The sequence below is a fragment of the Xenopus laevis genome, chromosome 7L (genome assembly GCF_017654675.1).
Source record: "Xenopus laevis strain J_2021 chromosome 7L, Xenopus_laevis_v10.1, whole genome shotgun sequence".
NCBI classification, from domain to species: Eukaryota; Metazoa; Chordata; class Amphibia; order Anura; family Pipidae; genus Xenopus; species Xenopus laevis.
The window spans coordinates 69,584,101-69,607,430 of record NC_054383.1 but is presented as its reverse complement, the minus strand read 5'-3'; the positions used below and the strand labels follow the sequence as shown (position 1 = coordinate 69,607,430).

Here is a 23,330-nt window from a genome sequence, read left to right as displayed (position 1 = left end):
AGTGTGGTTACAAAATGAAAATGTGTGTGCAGTTACCATATGAGAGTTATGGCTTCCCTCTATGAATATCCCTATGATAAATAATTGAAAATGATGTAACTATGTATCAAACTGGTCATCTTTTAAAACTGATTTGATATATGAAAATACAGTTATGGGAGGAAAACAACATGTGCTCTTAAGAAATCTTCAAAGAAACTTACAAAGTGTACTATTTGTTTATTAAAAAAAAAAAAAAGATACATTACAGTTTAACAGAAAATGGAATGATGTTCCTCCAGGTGACTTTGGCGAGGGTTCATATTGCTTTAGCAAACCTTACACTTCCTTCTGGTCTTCTAACTTTAAAATAAAATCAAATTCATCTGTGCAAAGACAAACCAAATAAGATCATTTATAGTGAAAAAAACCCCCATTTATTTACTTAAAATAATTCAACAATAAGATGGGCGTAATTGACCAAAAGGTATTCAAATGGATTTAGCCTGAAGCATCCTTTTTTTTTTTTTAAACAACAATTATGTTTTATAATATCTCACCACCAACACTCCAGCTAATCTCATGAAGACTAAGTTTTCTTTACTAATGCACGTGCAAAACACTAGCCTCCAGAACGCATTTTTATCACAATGCAGAAGCTTTCCCTTTTACCTTGTATTTTTAAATCGGTAGATCACATTTAAGGGCCGATTGATTTAAGGTTGAGTTGTGTTTTCCTGAAAAATTTTCAGTTTTCGAGGGTAGTTTCAGTAAAAACTAGATTTTTTGGGTTAAAAAGAAACACATTTTTCGAGATGTATTATGCTCTGTAGCTGCCAATAGCTCAAATCTGAAAATACTCCAGCTAAAACCTGTTGAGGTCATGTAGAAGTCAATGGCAGAGGTCCCTTGACGCATTTGAAGATGTTTGTAGCCTTCATGATATTCAGGTTTTTTTTTGCCAATAACGTGATCAATTAGAGTAGTAGAGTCCTCCCCCCTTCCAATTGCACTGATTTGACTTTTTTACATTTAGAGTTTTTTCATTAATAAGCACACATTCAAGTCTAAAACTAGACCTTTGATAAATAACCCCCTTAAATTAACTTTCCGTATGTTACAATATGTCTTATACAAACTAATTTGGTCTTCATTTTTTAATTTGTCTGCATGCAACAATTCGATTGTTCTAGCTCACATTTGTTATATAGCAACTGATTTAAAGGGGTTGTTCACCTTTAAATCAACATTTAGTATGATGTAGAGAGGGATATTCTGAGACAATTTGCAATTGGTTTTCATTTGTTGTTGTTGTGTGTTTTGAGTTATTTCGTTTTTATTCAGCAGCTTCAGTTTGCAGTTTCAGCAACCTAGTTGCTAGAGTCCAAATTTCCTTAGCAACCAAGCACAGATTTGAATAAGAGACTGGACTATGAATAGGAGAGGCCTGAATAGAAAGATGAGTAATAAAAAGTATCGATAACAATAAATATTTTAGCCTTACTGAGCATTTGTTTTTAGATGGAGTCAATGACCTCCATTTAAAAGGACAGAGTCAGAAGTAGAAAGCAAATAATTAAAAAACTTTCTAAAAAATGAAGACCAACTGAAAAGTTGCTTACAATTAGCGATTCTATAATTTACTTAAAGGAACAGTAACCAACATTTTTTACAAAAAAAATTGTTGAGTACAACGGAAAAAAAAACCCACCAAGACAAATTTAAAATAGCAAAGCCTTTATTAAGAAATAACTTACAGAAACTCCACTTCCTGTCCTCTACAGAAAAGGAACAGGGCGACCATCCATCCTGCAGCGCTCGATTTCTCCTCCCTGGCTATTCACTGACATCGGGTCCTCTGCCCCATCTCCTTCTCCAGCTCTTCTTCATCCTCCTCTCATGAGCAGCAGTAGGAAGGCGATGTTGGCGGGGCTCCACAGGAAGCTGCAGGCCATGTCCCACTGTCAGCATTCTTTTGCACCTGTGTGGGTTTGTGCAGCCATGCGCGAGTCCAGGGGATGCGTCCATTTAGAGACTGCTGCTGTGTGCAGGTGCTGGGAGCAGGGGCCGGGCAGCAGTGGGAGTCGGGCCTGCAGCTTCCTGCTGCTGGATCCCTGCTGAAGGCCAGAGCAGTGTGGAGGCAGAGGATACGATCCTAGCGACAGATCTTGCGCCTCTTGCCCATTCTTCCTGAGACCCTCCCGGCCTGTTAGTATTGATGTTACTGTTCCTTTAAGTTAACTTAACGGTGAACAACGCCTTTATAGTACATCCGAAGCCATGTTACATTTTTGGCCCCTGTAAAAGTAGTCTTTGCATAGAGCTCTCTGTACTTCTATACCACAACCAGTTTTATACAGAGTACATAACAGACCTTTTAAAAGCAGCACTATCAAGAAGCCATTGTTTTATAAGGGCCTTTGGTCCCTTCATCATCTGCACATTTGATATATCCGGTGTATGCTTCAGCTGTATATCCTGCCACCAGAAAATGTGCAAGAATATTGGTTTTCAAGGAAGAGTTCAGTGTAAAAATAAAAACTGGGTAAATACAAAGGCTGTGCTAGATAAAAAAAAAATGTTAATATAATTAGCCAAAAATGTAATCTATAAAGGCTGTAGTGACCAGATAATAGCCAGAGCCCAACTTCCTGCTTTTCAGCTCTCTGAGTTAGCAACTTATGGGACATAGCGGTTTGCAATTGATCCTTAGCATGCAGGTCAGATGCACCCCCCTCAAGTCACTGATTGGTTACCAGTCTGTAACCTATCAGAGAGCTGTAAAGCATAAAATTGGATTCTGGTTATTATGTTAGACATTTGGTCACTCCAGCTTTTAAAGATTACATTTTTGGCTAATTAACTATATTGAAAACAATTTTGCACAGCCTATTTACACAGTTTTTATTTTTACACTGAACAATTAATTTAAGGGTTAATTTTCAAGGCAAACTAACTTAAGTTCTAGAATATTTACACATATGAATAGGCAATATTCTCCTGTAGAGACCTGAAATGCAACATTTTGCCATATAAGGGAGGAACTCCACGGTGCGGCTCGAGCCGACACGTCGCCATGCGACGTGTTGGATTTTCTGAAGATACAGGTAGTGAAAGAGAAATCGCAGGTAAGAACTACATTTATCCGACTGTCGGATGAAAATGCGCATGCATTTTTATCCGACTGTCGGATGAAAATGCGCATGCATTTTATTGCATGGGACGTCGGCTCGAGCCGCACCACGGAGTTCCTCCCTAATCTGTTACATCTGCATGCCATGCATTGATATACTTATGGTACACATTTTAGGACATCCTCCTACCAAATATTTGACCTGCATGCAATAATTTATCCTTCCTCTTAAAGGAACAGTAACACCAAAAAATGAAAATGTTTTAAAGTAATGAAAATATCATGTAGTGTTGTCCTGCACTGGTAAAACTGATGTGTGTCAGAAATACTACTATAGTTCATATAAACAAGTTGCTCTGTAGCAATAGCGGAAATTGAAAAAAGGCTATATGGGACAGGTTTAAAAGTGGATAACAGATAACACCATTATGTTGTACAGAGCTTATTTGCTATCTACTGTGTAACCTGAGCCATTTCTCCTTTGAATGGCTGTCCCTATTGCTACACAGGAGCTTGTTTATATAAACAATAATAGTGTTTCTGAAGCAAACACAACAGTTTTATTAGTGCAAGGCAACACTGCATTATATTTTTATTACTTTAAAACAGTTTATTTTTTTGATGTTACTGGTCCTTAAACTCACCTTGTGTCAAAGGCTGCACAGACAGTCTTGCTCTTGTAAACAAGGCTATGTTCCTTAGTGGGCCCCCTGATGATTTGTCATTCAGGTGAAGCTTCTTTAGCTCTGCCAGGGGAATGTAACGCTTTAACTTCCGTACAAACTGCACATCCACCTAAAAGGGAAGAAATAATTCATTTGGTAACAAACAATAAATGGAGGTTTGGCTAAATACATACCATGGCATACTATAAAAAGTAAGGTGCTGTTATTGTGAATACACAATAAGAATAGCATGAAAAGGCAGCATTTCCAGAAATCAAAGTGCCGAAATGTTTACCTGAGTGGAATATTATAGATCCAATAGTTTATAGAGCAGAAGTGCCCATACTTTACTAATGCAAAGTCTACTTTAGTCTATTAGGATCTACATCCATAAAACATTGTTAGCATTCTGTTTTATGCAGGGGCATAACTACAGAGTAGGCAGACACTGCGGCTGCCCCATGAGGCCCTAATTAATGAGTAATTGTAATATTTATTGGTAAAACAGGACAACCTGTGGAGAGTTTGGGGGCCCCTCCAATTATTTTGCTGTGGGTAACATCTAGTAATGCCACTGGTTTTATGGAAAATGTTACTTAGATATTGATAAAGGAGAAAACTTATACTGTTATATTTAAAAATATATTTCTTATGTGATCGTAACATAATAAATATTTGAATGAAAAGAATGAAACAGGAGGGTGATTTCAACAAGCTGTTTGTTGACAGTGTCTTGAGATCTACTGCTCATCAGCTAAATGTCTACTGGTAGATCCCGATCTACCTTTTGGATACCCCTGTTATAGTGCATAGTGAGCTCTCTGGTGCAAACCTATGAAGCTTAAGACCGTGTGTATAAGATGTGTTAAATTTCCAAATAGAGGCGCAACATTGAATAAAAAATGTGACATTGCAATCTAAAATTCACTTACTGGAGACCACTTTAGGTAAAAAAGATAACGTTTATTTGACACAAGCTCCATGGATTCTGAACTCACCAAGAGTCAGAATCCCGAACAAATGAAATCGCATTTTACGGGCGCAAATGGGAGTTACCATTGGGAGAGCATAGAGATCTCGTTCCACTCCACACCACAGAAAAATAAAAACTGCTCTCATAACAAATCAGGTGGTTCTACCTCAAGGTCAGGGTACTAACGAGACTTGATTGAGAATAGAATCCATTCAGGTCAGGGGACTCATGGGGGAATCTGCATGTATTTATTCTCTCTCAGTAGCAATTCTTAAAATGGACCTACACCCTTCAGTGTTCTAATGAACCAAATAGTGATTTGTAAAGCAACGTTGTGTAAAGGAGTTGGTTATAGAGCAACAACAGGTTAGGACTCCCATCATAGAAGCATAGGTTTAGTAACTGTAGGACAGTGCCCTCCATAATGTTTGGGACAAAGACATTTTTCTTTTATTTACCTCTTTGCTCCTCTGTGTAAAATTTTAAATCAAACAATTTAGACGAGATTAAAGTGCACATTCCAGACTTTAATTTAAAGTTGTTTGCAACAGTTCAGTTTCACCATGTAGAAATTGCAACACTTTTTAGACCTAGTCCTCTCATTTCAGGGCACCATAATGTTTGGGACAATTGGCTTCACAGTGTTTGTGATTACTCAGGTGTGTTGCATTGTTCATTAGTGCAGGGATAAGATACCTCGGCTTGCCTTTACCATTTGGAGTATGTACTGTTGTTGCCATTGTTCAACATAAAGTGAAAACCTGTGTAAAATAAAAGTCAAGGAAGCTACTGTATTGTGAGGCTGAAAAAACAAGAATAAAACCATTAGAGACATCAGTCAAACTTTAGGATTACCAAAATCAAATGTGTAACGCCTGTCCAAATGTGTAACGCCTGTCCAACAGATCTGAAACACTCTTCAGGAGGTAGATGTGTCTTTGTCAGGGACAGTGGTGGGGGTGGAAACAAAAGGGGTGAATCGTGATGCAAAAGGGGCAGAGCCATTACACAAAAGGGCCACATCACGCAATGGCCAGAAGACAGAGAAAAGGTATGTTTCCAGCGAAGGGCCAAGATCTTTTGTGAAGGGTATTACAAATTTACCAGCAACTACATTGCTGGTAAATCTGTAATACCGGCCCTGGTCTTGGCAGGCAAACCACTAGATAGCCACAAAAACAGGGTGGCCAGATTACAGTTTGCGAAAAAAGTACTCAAAGGGGATGTAAAGGTAATAAAATAAAATCCGATTTTTACTTTCTTTAATGAAAAAGAAATCTATCTCCAATATAGTTTATTAAAAAATGTGTACCGTTTTTATAAGAAACCTGAAATGCAGTGAAATTCCCCCTTTGTTTAGGATAAGAAACTTCAGACGGTCCCTAGCTGCTCTGCAGGGAAACAATCATACTTTTGAACATAAGGGGGGAACCCCTCCCCCATCTTACTTCCCAGCTATGCATCTCTCATACATCTTTGTTTCCCTTTAGAGCATTCGGCTACTGTGTAGAGATTCGTATTGGATTTAATTTTTGCCTTTACATCCCCTTTAATGTTTCCAACTCCTGTGGCAGGGACAAAGATCATGGAGCCAGATTTAAACAGATAAACTGGGATTCTCTTTAAAGGATTATTTTGCTGCAGCCACTGGTTCTCTAGAGTTGAAGGTTGTATCTTAATTAGAAAATCTATAAAATCCACATTAGATTACATGACAAAACAGTACCCATATTCCCATATTCTTATTATTAATCAGTCTTGCTGTATCAGCTTCTATGGCAGAAATTATTTGACTTGTGATGTTTTGATAATTTATGATGATCCCTAAGCTTAGCCTCCCAACTGAAGCCCAGACCACACTGAGCATGTGCGTAGTCTTGCAAAGATGGTTTAACAGTTAAAAGATGATGACATTATTCTATTTTAGATTTTAAAAGAGCCTGCAGAATTCTGAAAAAAAAGTGATATGGACAGACTAGACCAAGATCAACCTGTATCAGATGGCAAGAGGAAAGTAAGGAGATAAAAAGGAACTGCCTACGAGAAGAAGCATACCATGTCATCTGTTAAACATGATGGTGGGCGTGTTATGGCTTGGGCATGTATGGCTGCCACAGGTACTGGCACACATCTTCATTAATGATGTAACTGCTCATGGCAGTTGCACAATGAATTATGATGTGTATAGAAACATTTAATCTGCTCAAGTTCCAGTAAATTCCTCCAAACTCACTAGATGGCGCTTCATCCTGCAACAAGATAATGATCCCAAACATACTACTAAGGCAACAAGGGATTTTCTTAAAAAAAAAAAAAAAGGAAAATTCTGATTAAAATCCAATTGAGCATGTCTTCCATATGCTAGCTGGAAACAAGACCCCAGAACAAGCAGGTGTTGAAGGTGGCTGCAGTAGGGCAGAGTATCTAGAGAAGATACTCAGCACCTGGTGATGTTTTTGAATCATAGACTTCAAGCAGTCATTGCAAAGTACTAAACATGAATGTTTTAATATATCTGCCATTACTTTGTCCCAAACATTATGGTGCCTTGAAATGAGAGGGACTATGTATAAAAAGTGTCATTTCTACACGGCAAAACTGAAATGTATGCAAATAACTTTAAATTAAAGTCTGGAATGTGCACTTTGAATTGTTCAATTTAAAATTTTACACTGAGGAGCAGAGGGGTAAATCAAAGAAAAATTTTCCTTTGTCCCAAACATTATGTGGGGCACTGTATAGCGCTAATAGTTTTTATATATTTAAAAACGCAGTAAAGTAAAATTGCCATCAGACTTTGTTAGGATTAAAACAGTGTTGCGTAAGTGCACTGTCACTTAGTTTTTAATTACTCCAAAACACTTCTACTTCTAAACAAAAACGTAAATTTTGTAGTAACACGTGACACACAGAGCCTAACAATGCTGTGCCTTCATGTGCTGATTATAAAAGTACAGTATGTCGTGCACCCACTAGATGGCAGAAAAGCTAAATTGAGACATCACATGAGAAAGAAGAGAATAAAAAATATTCACATGCCTAGGTTGAGTAATATCACTGGGTAGACATATAGAGAAATAAGGATTAAACAGGATTAAGGATTAAAAAGGATTAGAAAGTGCATCTGAAGCAATTATTTTGTTCTACGCCAGTCTATTTTCACCCATGTTTGTTAATCAGCCCTCATGTCTCCTATTTGTTGACATATATTACAGAGTAGAGTTTACTGAATTTGGAGGCTGAAGACATTCAACAGAAAGGATTTGTTAAACTGGCAATAAACAGGTAAAATTGCTGAATTGGTCCCTCAAGAGCAGCTGGCATCTTAACTTTTCATGTATGTGGGGTCTGGACTGCCTGACCAACCGTCTCCAAGCCGAAAGTTGGATGATGTGGCAACAGGTCCCCATACTCCTGCGGTATAATCAGATTTTTGGCCACAGTGCCAACATCACTATCTGCCTGCATGCTGGGCTAAATGAGCAGATCTCCATGTCTATGCCCATCTAGAATTTGTTTCCCTTTTCCTGATATTTATGTACTCTTTACTTTTCAGCGCATGGCTCACTTTTTTCCCCTTGGTCTTGCCTCATTGTCCATTCTTTCCCTCTGTATATGATACCTTATCTGAAGATAGCAAAGACCTGGGTTATATGGCAAGCACAGCAATATATCTTCCAAATCTCTACATAAATAAATATCTGCACTTGAATATAAAAGATTCTTATACTCACCATAGACCATTTAGGATTTTCCGGGCTGCTAGAGGCATCGTAATGTGGATTTTTTGGGTCGAATTGAGTATGGTCCTCATAAGATTCTTTTACAATCTAAAGGTTATCAGAAATATTTTTAATACAGATTAATCGCAGCCATGTATTTAACACACACATTACAAGAAATTAAATATGAATCATGTAATTATTTACTTGTTTCTGAATGCAAACTGCAGTTTACGATCAGTATGAACCACATGGGCAACACAAGGATGGACTTTCGGGATGTATGACCCGTAGGCTTACAGCAACTCTACTGAACAGTTTTGAGATTTGACAAGATATATAGATGGATTATGGAATGCTTGCACACGCAAAGACAATTGGTCAGTGATTTTATGCAAATGGAAGTGAGGGATGAGTACAACTGTAAGAATCCTAGACAACATTTTTAAGATGGCATAATTTTAATGAACGGGTTAAAATTCAAAATCATTAACCAGTAGTTAACTCACCTTCACAATGCCAGCAATTCCTGGCTCTTTACAGTTACTGTGATAGAAAAAGGCCTCCTGCCCAATCTTCATTACTCTCATGAAGTTACGTGCCTGGTATATGATGGTAAGAAAACATGATATTTTAGTGCAATATTTATCACAAATGTGTGGTTGTGGGTTTTTTGAAATCAATATTATGAGATAAATTTGTATATTAGCAAATAACCCCATGTGTGAAAAAAAAAATGTACCAGTGTATTATACCCTTTAAATATAGAAGGAATGTACTTACAGTACTAATGTAGTGATACAGACTGATTTATCGAATACTGATTCGCCCATCCACTTCCTGTTGCCTCTTTTCCCAAGCTGTGAAGGGGAGCTGGTGGCATTCAGCACACTGCACATATAGGATAGGAATCAACCAGCAACTAGTCTGTCCTGATAGGGAACTGAAGCCTGTTTGCATGTTTGACTGCAGGGCTGTGATTTGCTATCCCCCTTCTACAGTGCTTCTGGCACGGACTGTTGGGATATGCCCACCCCTCATCTGATACTTAGACAGGGGCCGTAGCAGGGAGCTCCAATAAAGGGGCATATTCTGAAGATGATATTAATTTTTAGCCCCAAGTAAAACCAGCACTATGTATTGTTCATTATTGCCTACAAAATCAATAATATGTCTCCTTTTAATAAAGCAAAAGTGATTTTTGGAGTGCATTGGCATGTGACTTAATGCTTGTAATATTTTTAAAGTAGTGCTGTGCACCATATAAAGCATTTGTTTCGGCACTCACCTTTGAAATGCAAATAAATATATATACAATTCACTCACTGACATATACAGACTTAAGGTTAAACTTGATTGTTGTGTGTGTTTTTTTAACCTAACTCACTTTGTAACTATGTTATATAGTCGATAATAAAATATTTTCACATTATCATTTTGACAATAGGATAGTATCCATGTAGAATAGAAATTAATAGATGTAAAAGTATTTCATAAAAAAATATTTTATTAACAGCTATGTCTGCGAGTGCATTGTGGAGAAATTATATATAAACCTATTTTTAAAACTAGGCTACTATACTAAATTGGCCTGCTTAGACATTAATAGAATCAGCGATCATAAAATCACATAGCAGGGCATTTCACAGTCCTCACTGCCCTCACTGTGAAGAACCATCTACACAGCTTCAAATGAGTTCTGTTCCATTAGTCTACAGGTGTGGCCTCTGGGTCTTTGTTCTTTTTTATATATAAAATACCAAACACCCCCTCCACCCACCCCGCTAGCTGTCTAAAATGCCCTCTAATGTACTTGTAAACAGTAATCATATCCCCTTGCAGGCATCTTTTGTCCAGATAGAAGACAACCCCAACCATGACAATTTAAATTCTTCCACACATGATTTGCTTGAGACTACAACTGGTTAACCCCTCTTACCACCCAATAACACCCCAAAACTACACACACAAATCAAACTCATGATGCCACCAGAGAGGGGTATTTGAATAAGGTTAAATTACCTATGGGTGCTCCTAAGCAAAAAAATAACACTATATACTAGAGACCTCCAAGGGTCTGTTTTTTAAAAACCTGCACCCAACCAGTACCTGCTTCCCCCAAGCCTGACACAGACCCGCTTACCCGCCTTCGCAACCCCATGGATTTTCACCCGACTCACTCCCCATAGTGTTTGCCGTGCGGACTGGAAGTGACATCACGGAGGTCGGTTTTAACCATTACGACAAAATTTTGCACGGTTTCCCCTGGATTCAACACCTGTAGCCCCCACACTTCAGAAGATCGGGTACCCCTGGGCCACCAGGAAATAAGAATAATCCGTCCAAGTCCCAATCATATAGAGGGTATTCAGTGGGTTGCTGACCCGATGGAGGACTCTACTATATACTGCAGTAAAACTAAATATAGGTATTAAACCGGATGCTAGATATTAGTTATTAATAAAAAGGGCACAGTGCTTTACTGACAAAAACCTTTACAAACATGAAATTTATTTTTGTATTAAATAATACAATGCAGACACAGACTAGAGCACAACTGTACTACTAACACTAATTTCTGTTTTAAAAAATGGAAGGCTCTCAGGGGGGGGGGTCTTTTTACCACCCTGGGAAAGTGCAGCAAGGTTCGGAGGCAAGCTTCTCACCAAAATTAGAACCTCTTATGTACAATATGAAAATTATTCTGTTGAATCCTGTTTGAATTTTTGTTGGGTTTCCTAAATATTACCCTCTAGATATCTGTGCAATAGGGATGTGTGGTTGAACAAGTTACAATCTGCCATGAGAGGGATTTTCCATGCCTGTTCCTTGACTATAACATAAGTACTTCTCTGTAGTCTGTATCTTGAAAACATGTATTTTGTATGTGAGGCCATATTAAGATATTTTCTAGAATGCCACACATATATACAGAGGTATTGATACAGAGGTTGACCTGTTTTACCAATATATCTTGAAAAGTGCTCATTAATTAGGGCCTTCTGGGGCCCCACATACCTCCTAGGCCCCCCTGCAGCTGCAGGGTCTGCTAACTCTATAGTTACGCCCCTGCATGACCCCTTGGCACATTCCTGTACATCCAGGTCCTTTGCTTTTAAAGCCTAGCTCAATAGGGCAAAATAACGTATTTTCTTTTACGTTTTTATAAAATAACCTATTAAATATCCAAGAACTATGACCATGCGCGAAATTCTTTTAATGCTGTAAATCTATTCAGGAACAGAAAACCTCTGTGACAATGATGTGAACAATGGGCTTATAAAGACGACTAGTATCTGTTCTATAAAGTATGACAGTACTACTGCTTTGCAAGAGCAAGGTAGATGACAGCTGTCTAATTAAACCACTATTCCAGATAGAAAGTGGCTATAACGGCTTCAGCAGGAAACCACATTTTAGACATTACTCTTTTTTTTCAACCTCAAATTATTCCTTGATATTTTCCCTTCATAAATGCTAGATTACATTATAAATATTTTATTGGGTGCCAAAATTATATAATAGTTGACATGATACTAATCACAAATACCTGCTGCTTGTGCATTAGAAATGAATATCTATCAAAAATAAGTGCCAGATGCACTCTCTAACCTCCCTCTCCCTGAATTCCCAGGTTGCATGGGTCAGGTAATTTACCATGTGCAAAGTATTGTTATGCAGCTAAATTCTAGTTAATTGGGCATCCATTAATAGCTCTTAATTATAGCAGAAGGCCTGAGTCAGCAAGGCATAAAAGAAGATGCAAAAGCTTACTAATACATTTAGACTCTTGGCTCCAACTAGATTTGTGCTGTGCCGAACATAAACAGTAGGGCCCAACAATTGGATCAACCCAATATCACCCTCCTGGTGGCCAAATGAGCAGTTCTTCAACTGTGTGGCCAGCATTACTGTGAATTATTTAGTTTCTAAAATAAATTTTCTTGGTAAATGATTAGCATATGGGAATACACGTGCCAACAAAAACAGCAAACAAACAGTAGCCACAAAGAAGGCATATGCAAGGGGGCTTTCAACACTGCCATATATCTGGGGTAACTGCCCTCTGCCAGGGATAGATGAAAATACAGAGAATGCAAATCATTAATGTGAAAATTGGAGGGCTTTGAGAATAGTATAATTTATGTCAGTCTATGGGGCCGATTCACTAACTCCGAGTGAAGGATTCGAAGTAAAAAAAACTTTGAATTTCGAAGTTTTTTTTGGGCTACTTCGACCTTCGAATGGGCTACTTCGACCTTCGACTACGAATCGAAGGATTCGAAGTAAAAATCGTTCGACTATTCGATAGTCGAAGTACTGTCTCTTTAAAAAAAACTTCGACCCCCTAGTTCGGCATCTAAAAGCTACCGAAGTCAATGTTAGCCTATGGGGAAGGTCCCCATAGGCTTGGCTAAATTTTTTTGATCGAAGGATATTCCTTTGATCGTTTGATTTAAATCCTTCGAATCGTTCGATTCGAAGGATTTAATCGTTCGATCGAAGGAATAATCCTTCGATCGTACTATCTGCGCTAAATCCTTCGATATTCGAAGTCGAAGGATTAAAGTTCCTAGTCGAATATCGAAGGTTAATTAACCCTCGATATTCGACCCATAGTGAATTGGCCCCTATGTATAGTGTACTTACACAAAATACATGTGATGTGCATTATTTTATACTTTCTCTTTACAAGCTATGAACAACAGGATTACCCCACAAAAATAAAATGTTGCCTAATAAAAGAAATTGAAATTTCTATTATACATTCATTAAAAATTTTAAATGGTTTTAATGTTATCTGTAAATGTAATTGCAACTGAAAGCAGTGTTTGTCTTTCTCTTTCTATTCTCTGCTATGATGGCTCTGACTTTTGATGCAATTTATAGAATGCAGCTTTCACGTATGAACCCAGAACCCACGCCAAGGCTCCAGTAAGTCATGGCTCACACTTCTGCCTATAACAGCCGCCTTTCACTTATGGAGGAGCCCTCTGCTACTCGGAAGCCACCAGGTCTTTAAGTGAGAGAACCAGACAAGGAAACTGTAATGTGTGACAGGAAGAATGGGGGAAAAGAAGCGTGGTCGAGGACACATGCCAAGGTCAAAACCAATCACAGGATCAGAGAAAATGGTCAGTAACAGGAAAATGTAGGTACAGGCAGCGAACTAGCAGAAGGTAGGGACGGGCAAGGGTCAAAGAACTGATAATCAGAGTTGAAGCGCACCCAGGAACTATAAGGAAATAGACATACCTTTGAAGGAGCGCTGACTTTGGGAACATTGTTTAAAAAGTCAAAGCCAGGGTAGAAGAAATAAGCACATATTGTTTTCAATACCAGTTACATTTACACATAACTTTAAAACCATGAAGATGTAATTCATGTATCTTGGAAGTTTCCTTAGAATTACAATTTCTTTTATTAGGCAAAATTCTACTTTGAGGATTAAATGCCCCTATAGTAGTGATCCCCATCCAGTGGCTGGTGAGCAACATGTTGCTCACCAACCCCTTGACTGTTGCTTCCAGTGGCCTCAAAGCAGGTGCTTAATTTTGAATTCTTGGCTTAGAGCAAGTTTTTGGTTGCATAAAACCAGATGAACTGCTAAACAGAGCCTCCTTAAGACTGCCAGTGCATAATAAATCAATGCCCTTATTTGTACCACCAGGAAATGGTTTCATGCTTGTGTTGCTCCCAAACTCTTTTTACAATTGAATGTGGCTCATGGGTAAAAAAGGTTTGGTCATGACCAACTTCTTTGACTGGAATTTATCAAAACCAATGAGCCAGTAACCTGCCAGCTCATTGTCACCGAGGGTCACATCATGGCATCTTTCTCATATATATAATGTAACAGACTCGCACAGCAATACTTCTTTTCATTAGCTCACATTAGAGTGCATGTAGTATGTGTTTTTTTTCTAGTAACCTACTGAGATGTCCGTTATCTCAAATTTAAAATAAACATTATAGTCTGTACAATTTTTTTGATATTTATTTGCTTGGACTTACCTGATAATTCCTGACCCCATCCCAGCAAGCTGTCTGGCTGGGCTGTGCCATTAAATCTTCAATTCCAAACTAAAATAAAATAAAGATCACATATACAGGTAGATGGATTTGCAAATAGGACTCTTATATGGCATTTTCTCGGACACTGACACCCACCTGTTTTGAGCACACAGGAACCACCCTGTATGCACAGTGATAGGTGGATGCTACTGAAGCCAAAGACTTGCCACAGTACTGCCATTTTGCCCGTAGAAAAAACAACACATGGCTTTAGCCTAATAGTTATGCCTTATAAAATGAACAGTTTTGCTACATTTTTACTCTCTGAAGTGTTAATTTGTGCCTTTTAATATAAAACAAACTTTTATAATGTATTGCTCACCAAGTCTCCAAATATAATGTCTCTTAAATTACCCCATAACACAGTAGATTCTAAACTCTTGCCTTGCTACAACAGCCCAATGCTGTAAACAGGGTGGCCTTGAATTAGGTCAACTATAATGGGATTATGTAGGGGTGAGGTTCCCGTGTCAGATTGGTGTACTTGGGGCCCATGAGAAGACCAGAGTTAAGCCGTGCCCCCTGCACTACTTCCCACCACCCACTCCAGTTACTGGCAGATGGCAATCCAGTCCCACTGTGTGCTACACCACAGACGTACCAAGGGCTGTGGGTCTCAAAATTACCTGGTACCACCGGGTTTCATCCCTGTGTACCGGGGGGCCATTCTGAACCTGGTGGGTTCTCACCAAATACACTGGATATCCCAATATCTACAAGTGCTAGAGCCATGTTTCCTGCATCTTAAAAAAACTTAGAAGGGCCCGAATAAACATGCTTAGCAATGAGAGCATGAACCCAAAGAGTTTAAGCATATTTGCAGCACAAGAGATGTATTAAAAAACAAGAAAATAAAATGGGACTTCGTAGGCATCCCTACTATGGTTTAGTCACAAGCAGGTACATGATATGCACCCTCATGATTCATCATAATTTTCATGTCAGTTTTATATATTCATGTAATATTGTTTCTCTGAAATACTCCAAATATCTTATGGAGACATTTTCTGTCTTCTAAACTTCTATTGGCTGTCCATGTACTTGAGTGGGAAGCACAGTCGATTGTGCAGCACAAGAGTATTGCATGAAAAAGTATGCATCCACATTTTCTCGGGATGTCCACGCTGGGAGAAGGTTGGTTCTTTTTATTCATGTCATCTGATTATTTAAGGCACCCTTTCACATGTCAAGCAAACGGGAATACAAAACGACTAACAATGTGTTGACGTGTTATTATGTAGGTAAAACAAACAAAATGCTTGAAAATTGCTGTGTACCTTATAACCTGTGTACCATAGGGTTATAATACAATAAAATAATATTGTAATCAGTTTGAATGTGAGATATGCTAAATATTCTGAGATATGTTACATTTGTATAGGGTAAGCATAAAGCTTACGGCCATGTAATCTCAATGGGTTACATATATTAGGTATGCAACTAAATAAGTACGTTTTTTGAAACTCAAAAAGAACCAAGTATATATTAAACAAATGATCAGTTTCACTAATTTTTACATATTATTAGTGAAGAGTACAAACCATAATGCAGTCAGCATACCTGTAACAAACTGCTAAATAATAAACCAAGAAGCATAATAATAATGCGTTGTCAAAAATGTAATTAGATGCAAACATCTTTACTTTAATGCCATGGTATAAAATTATAAAAACAAAGTGTTTGTATAAGACATTATGTTTGTATAAGATTTAATGAGTGCAAAATTATACTGTAAAACTATTCTTAAACAAAAATCATAATGAAATACCATGGTTTTTTATAGAGTGGTGTAAAATAATGCTTTAATTTTAAGCAAGTAAAATAAACAGCTGTTTAACCATACTACACGGACCACACATGCTCTGCTTAGAACCTCTTCTTTCTCTATCTCTCTATTTTTAAATAAATTCTATTGGATGTCCACTTACCTTCATATCCATTCCTTTTTCTATTCTGGTATCTGGCTCTGATTTCATCAGCCAACATTGGTACTCCTCTTGCTGTTTCTTCTCTTTTGGGTTAGGCTTTACAAATTTAGGTTTCTCGTGCTTGGAGATGCTTTTACTGTTTTGTTCTGCACCTTCAGTTACCTCCTTTTGTTCTTGTGTGAAGGAAATAAAACAATGTGTTGAAGTCTGAAGAAGGCCATAAATGGAAATGGTTGCTAAATAAGAGCATCTTTGTTCAATTTGCCTACCCAAAAAGTAGCCAAGAAAGTGATGCTTTCACCTGATCTTCACTGTAAGCATATTTGCAGTGATATGATTATTTGCCTTCATAACATTTGCTGCAGTAAGCTAATAGCACAAAGTGTTTTGGTCACTGATGTCCGTCTGTCACTGCTTTGAATAGCACTGAATGTAAACTGCCCTAATGAACACACAAGGAGCACTAAATAAATGCTGACCTCAAGTGAGGGTTCTGGCAACAAGCTCTGCGTGAGTCTATTAAAATACTTTGTATTAACTGATATTAGATGCAATGACCAATGATGGGAACAATGGCACTGTCCACTAATCCTATCCAGTGAAAAAAAGTGGTGGGTAATGCAGCCCATGTGTCATAGCCCTTCTTACCCATGAGATAGCTAAAACACTTTCTTCTTTCTCAGTAAGTTAACACAATGCTTAGCACTGTTGCATCAATGTCAAGGTCTTGGAAGAAAAAAAAGTATTGGCAATTATTATGCTTGGATGAAGGAAACCATTTCCTAGAACTCATTTGTTTTTTAATTTCCTTTGTGGCAAACAAGGCACCCTTGTGAATGGCTTACCGATATCTACTACTTTGCTGCTTGAAATGCCTCTGGCTGATTTTACAATATGAGTAAAAGACAGGAGGCTTAGCGGAGGCAACAGATTCCTTAAACTTATAATATATAAATATGAAATATATATAAAATATGAACCTCTAATATGAAAGGAGATAGAAAGACATTAAAAAAGCTACAATTTAATGGTACTACAGTAAAAGGGGGCAATTCTGTCTTGAAAGTATGCCTTTTGAGAAACCCTATAACTCCATAGTTTTTATTTATTTTTTTTTGTAATATTTGTATGTTTTGCTAATTTTGGACATTTTTGTGTGACTTAATACAGTTATGGGATCCATTATCCGGAATCTCGTTATCCAGAATGCTGCGAAATTACGGAAAGGCTGTCTCTCGTAGACTCTATTATATTCAAATACTCCAAATTTCAAAAAATTATTTCCTTTTTATCTGTAATAAAAAAATTATACCTTGTACATGATCCAACTAAGATATAATTAATCCTTATTGGAAGCAAAACCAGCCTATTGGGTTTATTTAGGGGCAGATTTATCAAGGGTCGAATTTCGAAGTTGAAAATACTTTGAAATTCGACCATTGAATTTAAATACTTCGAATTCAAAGTTATTTCAGCGAATTTGGCAATCATTCGATCGAATTAAAACGATTCTAAGGATTTCATCGATCGACCAAAGGATGTTAATTCGATGGGTAAAGACTTGGAAAAAGTTTTCAGAAGGTCCCCATAGGCTAACATAGCAATTTGGCAGGTTTAATTTGGCAAAGTATTGAAGTCGAAGTTTTTTTTAAAGAGACAGTACTTTGATTATCGAATGGTCGAATATTCGGACTATTTTTACTTCGAATCGAATTCGAAGTAAATTAGAAGTTGTAATATCCTATTCGATGGTCGAAGTATCCAAAAAATTTTTTTACTTCGAAAATTCCCTCGAATTCACTTCGACCCTTGATAAATCTGCCCCTTAATGTTTACATGATTTTCTAGTAGACATGAAGTATGAATATCCAAATTATGGTAAGATCCGTTATCCGGAAAGCCCCAGGTCCCAAGCATTCTGGATAAAAGGCCCCATACCTGTATATGCAGTTTTAATACAAATTTAAAAAACTTATATGAAGTTGTTTCCTTTGCCATTGTCTAAACTTTCTCATCTTAATTGTTCTGCTGACCATTTCCTCCGAGCATAGATCATTCGTATGTCCAGGCCTGGATTTGTGGAAAGGCCACCTAGGCCTGGGCCGAGGGCGGCAGGATTTCAGGGGGGCGGCATGCTGCCCAACCACACCCTTATTGGTTCAAAAACACTGGGGATGCACTGGAGATACAATCATTTTTTAAATTTCCCATGCACCAATCCCCATTGCACAAATAAAGAGGGGGGACAGGGGTGACGAATGGCAGTGGGCCTAGGGGCACCCAGTATGTAAATCCGGCCCTGCGTATGTCAGCCACATCAACTATATGTAGCTTATTTCTGCATAAGGGATATTTCAAGAAGGGGTTAAATTCTTTTGCCTATGGCATGCTATACACCCAATAAAATATGTAGCTACACAATATATCTATGCAGCACAAATAAGTGCTGAACCATATATACATGACCTATTTATCTTACAAAAAGCCATCTTTATTTTGTACTCACCCAAGACAGGAGAGGTTCCCCGCTTTCGTTTAGTCCGCCTCATGATCAGAATCCAGCAATTTTTCCTGAAATATATATAAAAAGGAAATAACCTACAGATCTGTGCAGATATTTCAATGTGTATTTATAGCTGTGATAAAAAGATTTTCTTAAGAAAATACACAAAAGGTGTCTATAACAGGGCTGGTCAAATCCAGGCCTTAAAGTAGAACCAAAACCATAATTATAAAAACCCCTACCCCCCTACCCTACATAGACCCACCTCCCTGCTCCCCCCAGCCTAGTTGTTACCCCGGTAAATGCCCCTACCGCTTTAATTACCCCTCAGTGCAGATTCTGTGCAGCAGAGTTTACGGACGCCTCTTCTTCTCTTTGGTAATCTTTGGGAAGAGATAGGCTTAACGGAGCAATCTTCTGGTTCGCGACAACTGTGCATGCGCCGAAAGCGACGGAAATTGCAGAAGCGCCAGAAGAAGACCCGAAGATTACAGAAGAGAAAAAGATGGCGACCGTGAACTCCACTGCACAGAATCTGCACCGAGGGGTAAGTAAAGAGGCAGGGGCATTTAACAGGGGTAACACCTAGGCTGGGGGGGAGCAGGGAGGGGGGTCTATGTAGGTTAGGGGTTTTTATAACTAAGGGTTTGGTTCTCCTTTAACAAAAAAATATTTTCTTATAGCACAGGCCTATACAAAGGGTACTGTATGTTACAACTGTGATTGCACATCCTCAGCATGAAATCACAGTTGGGTCCGTACTGCTAGCTATGGACAGCAGCCTTATGTCATAAAGGCAAACTAAAGCTTAGGTAAATATTATTTATCGTTATATGATTGTTGTAACATTTCTCACAGCCAGCAGCTCAAACTTGTTATTCATTATCCCTCATGTCAATCCAGATGACATGTACAGGTGTGGGATCTGTTATCCAGAAACCCGTTATCTAAAAAGCCCCAAATTACAGGCCATCAGAAATAGACTCAATTTGAATCAAATAATTCACATCATCATCATTTAAAATATGTGTCAATATCATGTTCATATTTTTGGATGATGGAGAGATCTATTCACAATGCCTTCTTGAGAGCGGTAAGTGAGGAGGTGACAGCCGCACAGATCTAACCCTGAAAGTACTGTATGAGGTAGAGAGTGTGCAATGCAACTATTATTTGATAAACAGTGGGGTGCTAATAAGCCACATTCACAATGGTGATTCATGAGCAAACTGTGTTTATGTTTTGCTTGCACAAGTGGGGAATGGGGATACCAACTGTAATATGTGTAGCGTGGCAATGGACTGAAAACTGCTAAAGTGCATGTGTAAGAACACACAAAGACAGTCCTTAAAGGTATACATGGGAAAACATGTTTTCAAAAAACCACTTAATACTGCTACTCCAGCAGACTTCTACATTGAATCTGTTTTTCAAAGCAAACTGATTTTTATATTTAAAGGAGAAGGAAAGGCTAAAATGAAGTAGGCTTTATCAGAAAGGTCTATATAAATACACCAGTAAACCCTCAAAGTAGTCCTCAAATGTCAAAAGAAACACAGCATTTCTTTCCTTATATTGTGTACACATGGGCTTCTGTATCAGACTTCCTGTTCTCAACATAAACCTCCAGGGCAGGGCTTGAGCATGCTCAGTTTGCTCCTCTTTCCCTCTCCCCCTGCTGTAATCTGAGCCCAGAGCTTTGAGTGAGCAGGGAGAGACTCAGGCAGGAAGTGATGTCACACCAAGCTAATATGGCAGCTGCTATCCTAAACAAACAGAGAGAGGTTCTAGAGGTGTTTACTCAGGTACGATAAAGCATTGAAATCTGACATGGGGCTAGACAAATCTGACATCAACTCTCTTTGGGCAGGATCACCTTCAGTCAGATATGCGCAAACGTGCCTGCCCAAACAGTGTTCAGAACAGTACACAACTTCCTGCTTTTCAGCTCTCTAACTCTGAGTTAGTCAGCGAGTTGAAGGGGGGGCTACATGGGACATAACTGTTCAGTGAGTTTGCAATTGATCCTTAGTATGCAGTTCAGATTCAAAAGCAACATATGACCCCCCCCAGCCTTTAAACATTACATTTTTGGCTAACTGACTATATTGAAAACATTTTTTTATTTTTCACAGCCTTTCTTATTTATCCAGTTTTTATTTTTATACTGAACAATTCCTTTTATATTATTTTTAGCAGATTTAAGGTATGGAGAACCAAATTACAGAAAGATTCCTTATCCTGAAAACCCCTGTACCCAAGCATTCTGGATAACAGGTCCCATTCCTGTATTTTTATTCCAGACTCTCTTTCAAACCAATGCCTGGTCGCTAGGGTAAATTAGAGTAACTGCAATACAAAAAGAAAAAAAGAATACAACTAAAACAAAGCGAATAATTTAAAATTCACAAAAAGCCAACTGCACACTTTCTGAATATCACCGTCTACACTACACCATACACTTGAGAAAGGGCAATTATAGCCCGAAACATGTCGTGTACAGCAGCTTAAATAAATATTAATCACAAGCAGTTAATCTGCGTTCGAGTGCTCTCCTCTTTCTCACTGAAAGTCTAATAGTTTTGGATGTTCAGTACATCAACTTAAGAGGATTGATGCATTCATCTACAAAGAGTTAATTGGCTGAGCGCGGATTCCCTCTCCCTCTACTACACCATAAAGGAGAACTGCCCCTTTGACACTTATAAAGTATTCAATCAAAGCTATAAAGAGCAGGATGGATTCTGACCACCAGAAAGGTTAAGCAACAAGAAACATAATCTAAGAGTAGAGACCAGCGTTCATTTTATCAGAACTGAAAACACGTTGCCTATGCCAGGCCTTTGGAGTAAGTGTCCAAAAGGATTTACTTGAAATAAATGTAAGTACACAAATTTCATTGTAGTCGTGCCCACACAATCCATACTAACCACTGGTAAATGGACAGAGCTGAAAAAAAAAATGATTTTACCAATGACGAATTGTAAGAAGAGCTCTGTAAAACTTGACCAGCTAAAACAAACCAAACGGAGATACGTTATATAAATATTACGGTGTCTTTAAGACGTGCCCCCTACGAAGAGCCTATCATTAGGCTTCAAGACCAAGCAGGAAATTGTGTTTTAGAACGCCAACGCGCGCTTGTACTGAAGGGATTTGTAGTCTATTACGACCATAGCCTCATGGCACTGACATTGACGTAGAACTACATCTCCCGTAGTGCATCGCTTCCTGGGATTCTAAACATGGCGCTGTGCTACAGAGCAGGAGCTGTACTCTCCCGGCGTTTGAAAGGCGCTGCCGGCCAATGGACGCTGCCCTTCGCTAGACGAATTGCTTCCTGCATAGATCGTAAGGGATTATTAGTGTGAAAGTCTGTAGTGAAGCGGGACTTGTATGTATTAAAAGTGACCTTGCTCCAATGACTTGTGTCCATTTTGATCACGTGATTGAAGCATAAAGGTAGCCCTCTTAGTCAATGAATTCTTTCTTGTTTGTATTTTAAAGGGGAACTATCAAGAAGAAAATGTAAGATAAGCTTCATCATACTGAACTAAAGAAATGTCTAAATATAATGCATTAACATTTCTGTACCATTTCAGAAAGAACCAAGTTTTCTCTTCACGCCTTTCTCTCTTCATGCAGGAGTTGGATGTCAGATTTTCATTGGCAATTTGATGATCTAATGTATGTTTTGGGTAGGGTTGCCACCTGGCCGGTAAAAATGATGGTTGATCCCATTGTTATTAATAGGGAAAAAAGATAAATATATAGGATATTTTTTTCCAGAAAAGATGGCAACCCTAGTTTTGGGGAATCACAGTCCTTGCAGATGTATTAGCATACACTCAAACAACTGTTTCCAAACTCTAACAAAATAACTGACGCTGACACAACATGTAAAGACAGGATACATCATCTAGGCAATAGGAGCGCACCCCTATAGATGTATTAAACCTAACTGTCAATCAAAATCATACTTCTGACCCCTCCATAAAGAGAGACCGATTCTGAGAGGGGGGGACAGTAAGGAGTAATTTGATTATTTTAGAAACCGGTCAAAATTTATAAATGATTGTATTTAGCACCAGGGTCAGTGTATCCTCGAGAGGGCCTGGGTGTGCGTGGGCAGTTTTGATTTTTTTTCCACATGTATTTAGAAAATTTCATATTTCAGTATAATGAAGCTAATATTTACATTTTCGCCATTATTTCCTCTTTAAGTAGGTAATTTAATGGAATATGATCTATACAGTCATAATCAATGAGTCAGATTTGTATTTAAATGTATCAAATGGTATTTCAACTCAAAAAGTATTTTTTGCATAATTAAAGAAATATTATTTTAAGCA

At 38.2% G+C, this 23,330-nt stretch overlaps 2 protein-coding genes across 6 annotated transcripts in view; one reads left to right on the top strand and one right to left on the bottom strand.

The window, feature by feature from the left end:
- Nucleotides 1-204: 204 nt before the first annotated feature.
- Nucleotides 205-22,300, bottom strand: thyn1.L (thymocyte nuclear protein 1 L homeolog). Of its 3 annotated transcripts, none has more exons than XM_018225681.2 (8): nt 22,172-22,300; nt 18,982-19,046; nt 16,476-16,648; nt 14,488-14,556; nt 8,982-9,074; nt 8,485-8,580; nt 3,757-3,907; nt 205-365 (listed from the first exon to the last, which is right to left on the bottom strand). In XM_018225681.2, the coding sequence occupies exons 1-8, from the start codon at nt 22,201-22,203 to the stop codon at nt 319-321; spliced, it is 726 nt and encodes a 241-aa protein (XP_018081170.1). In that variant the 5' UTR covers nt 22,204-22,300; the 3' UTR covers nt 205-318. The 3 variants fall into 3 exon arrangements, with proteins under 3 accessions (XP_018081170.1, XP_018081171.1, XP_018081172.1); XM_018225682.2 differs by lacking the exon at nt 22,172-22,300 and adding an exon at nt 21,950-22,098; XM_018225683.2 differs by lacking the exon at nt 22,172-22,300 and adding an exon at nt 21,909-22,074.
- acad8.L (acyl-CoA dehydrogenase family member 8 L homeolog) overlaps nt 21,699-23,330 on the top strand; it is a 42,455-nt gene continuing 40,823 nt past the window's right edge. The window contains exon 1 of one of the 3 annotated variants that reach the window (XM_018224289.2): nt 21,699-21,859. Coding sequence is in view for 1 of the 3 variants with exons in the window: in NM_001086445.2 (NP_001079914.1) it covers nt 22,224-22,329 (106 nt within the window). In the remaining 2 variants the exon portion in view is untranslated. Of the gene's footprint in view, nt 21,860-22,201; nt 22,441-23,330 lie in introns of those variants that run through there. The other 2 variants (NM_001086445.2, XM_018224290.2) reach the window with 2 other exon arrangements.

What these genes read in the sequence shown, in the direction of transcription:
- thyn1.L (XM_018225681.2), bottom strand. Translation starts at nt 22,203, where the DNA reads ATGCACTACGGGAGATGTAGTTCTACGTCAAT. An exon ending in GGGAACCTCTCCTGTCTTGG is followed by an intron (nt 16,649 to 18,981) that starts GTGAGTACAAAA and finishes CCTTCACACAAG; the next exon opens with AACAAAAGGAGGTAACTGAA. An exon ending in AAAAAGGAATGGATATGAAG is followed by an intron (nt 14,557 to 16,475) that starts GTAAGTGGACAT and finishes ATTTTATTTTAG; the next exon opens with TTTGGAATTGAAGATTTAAT.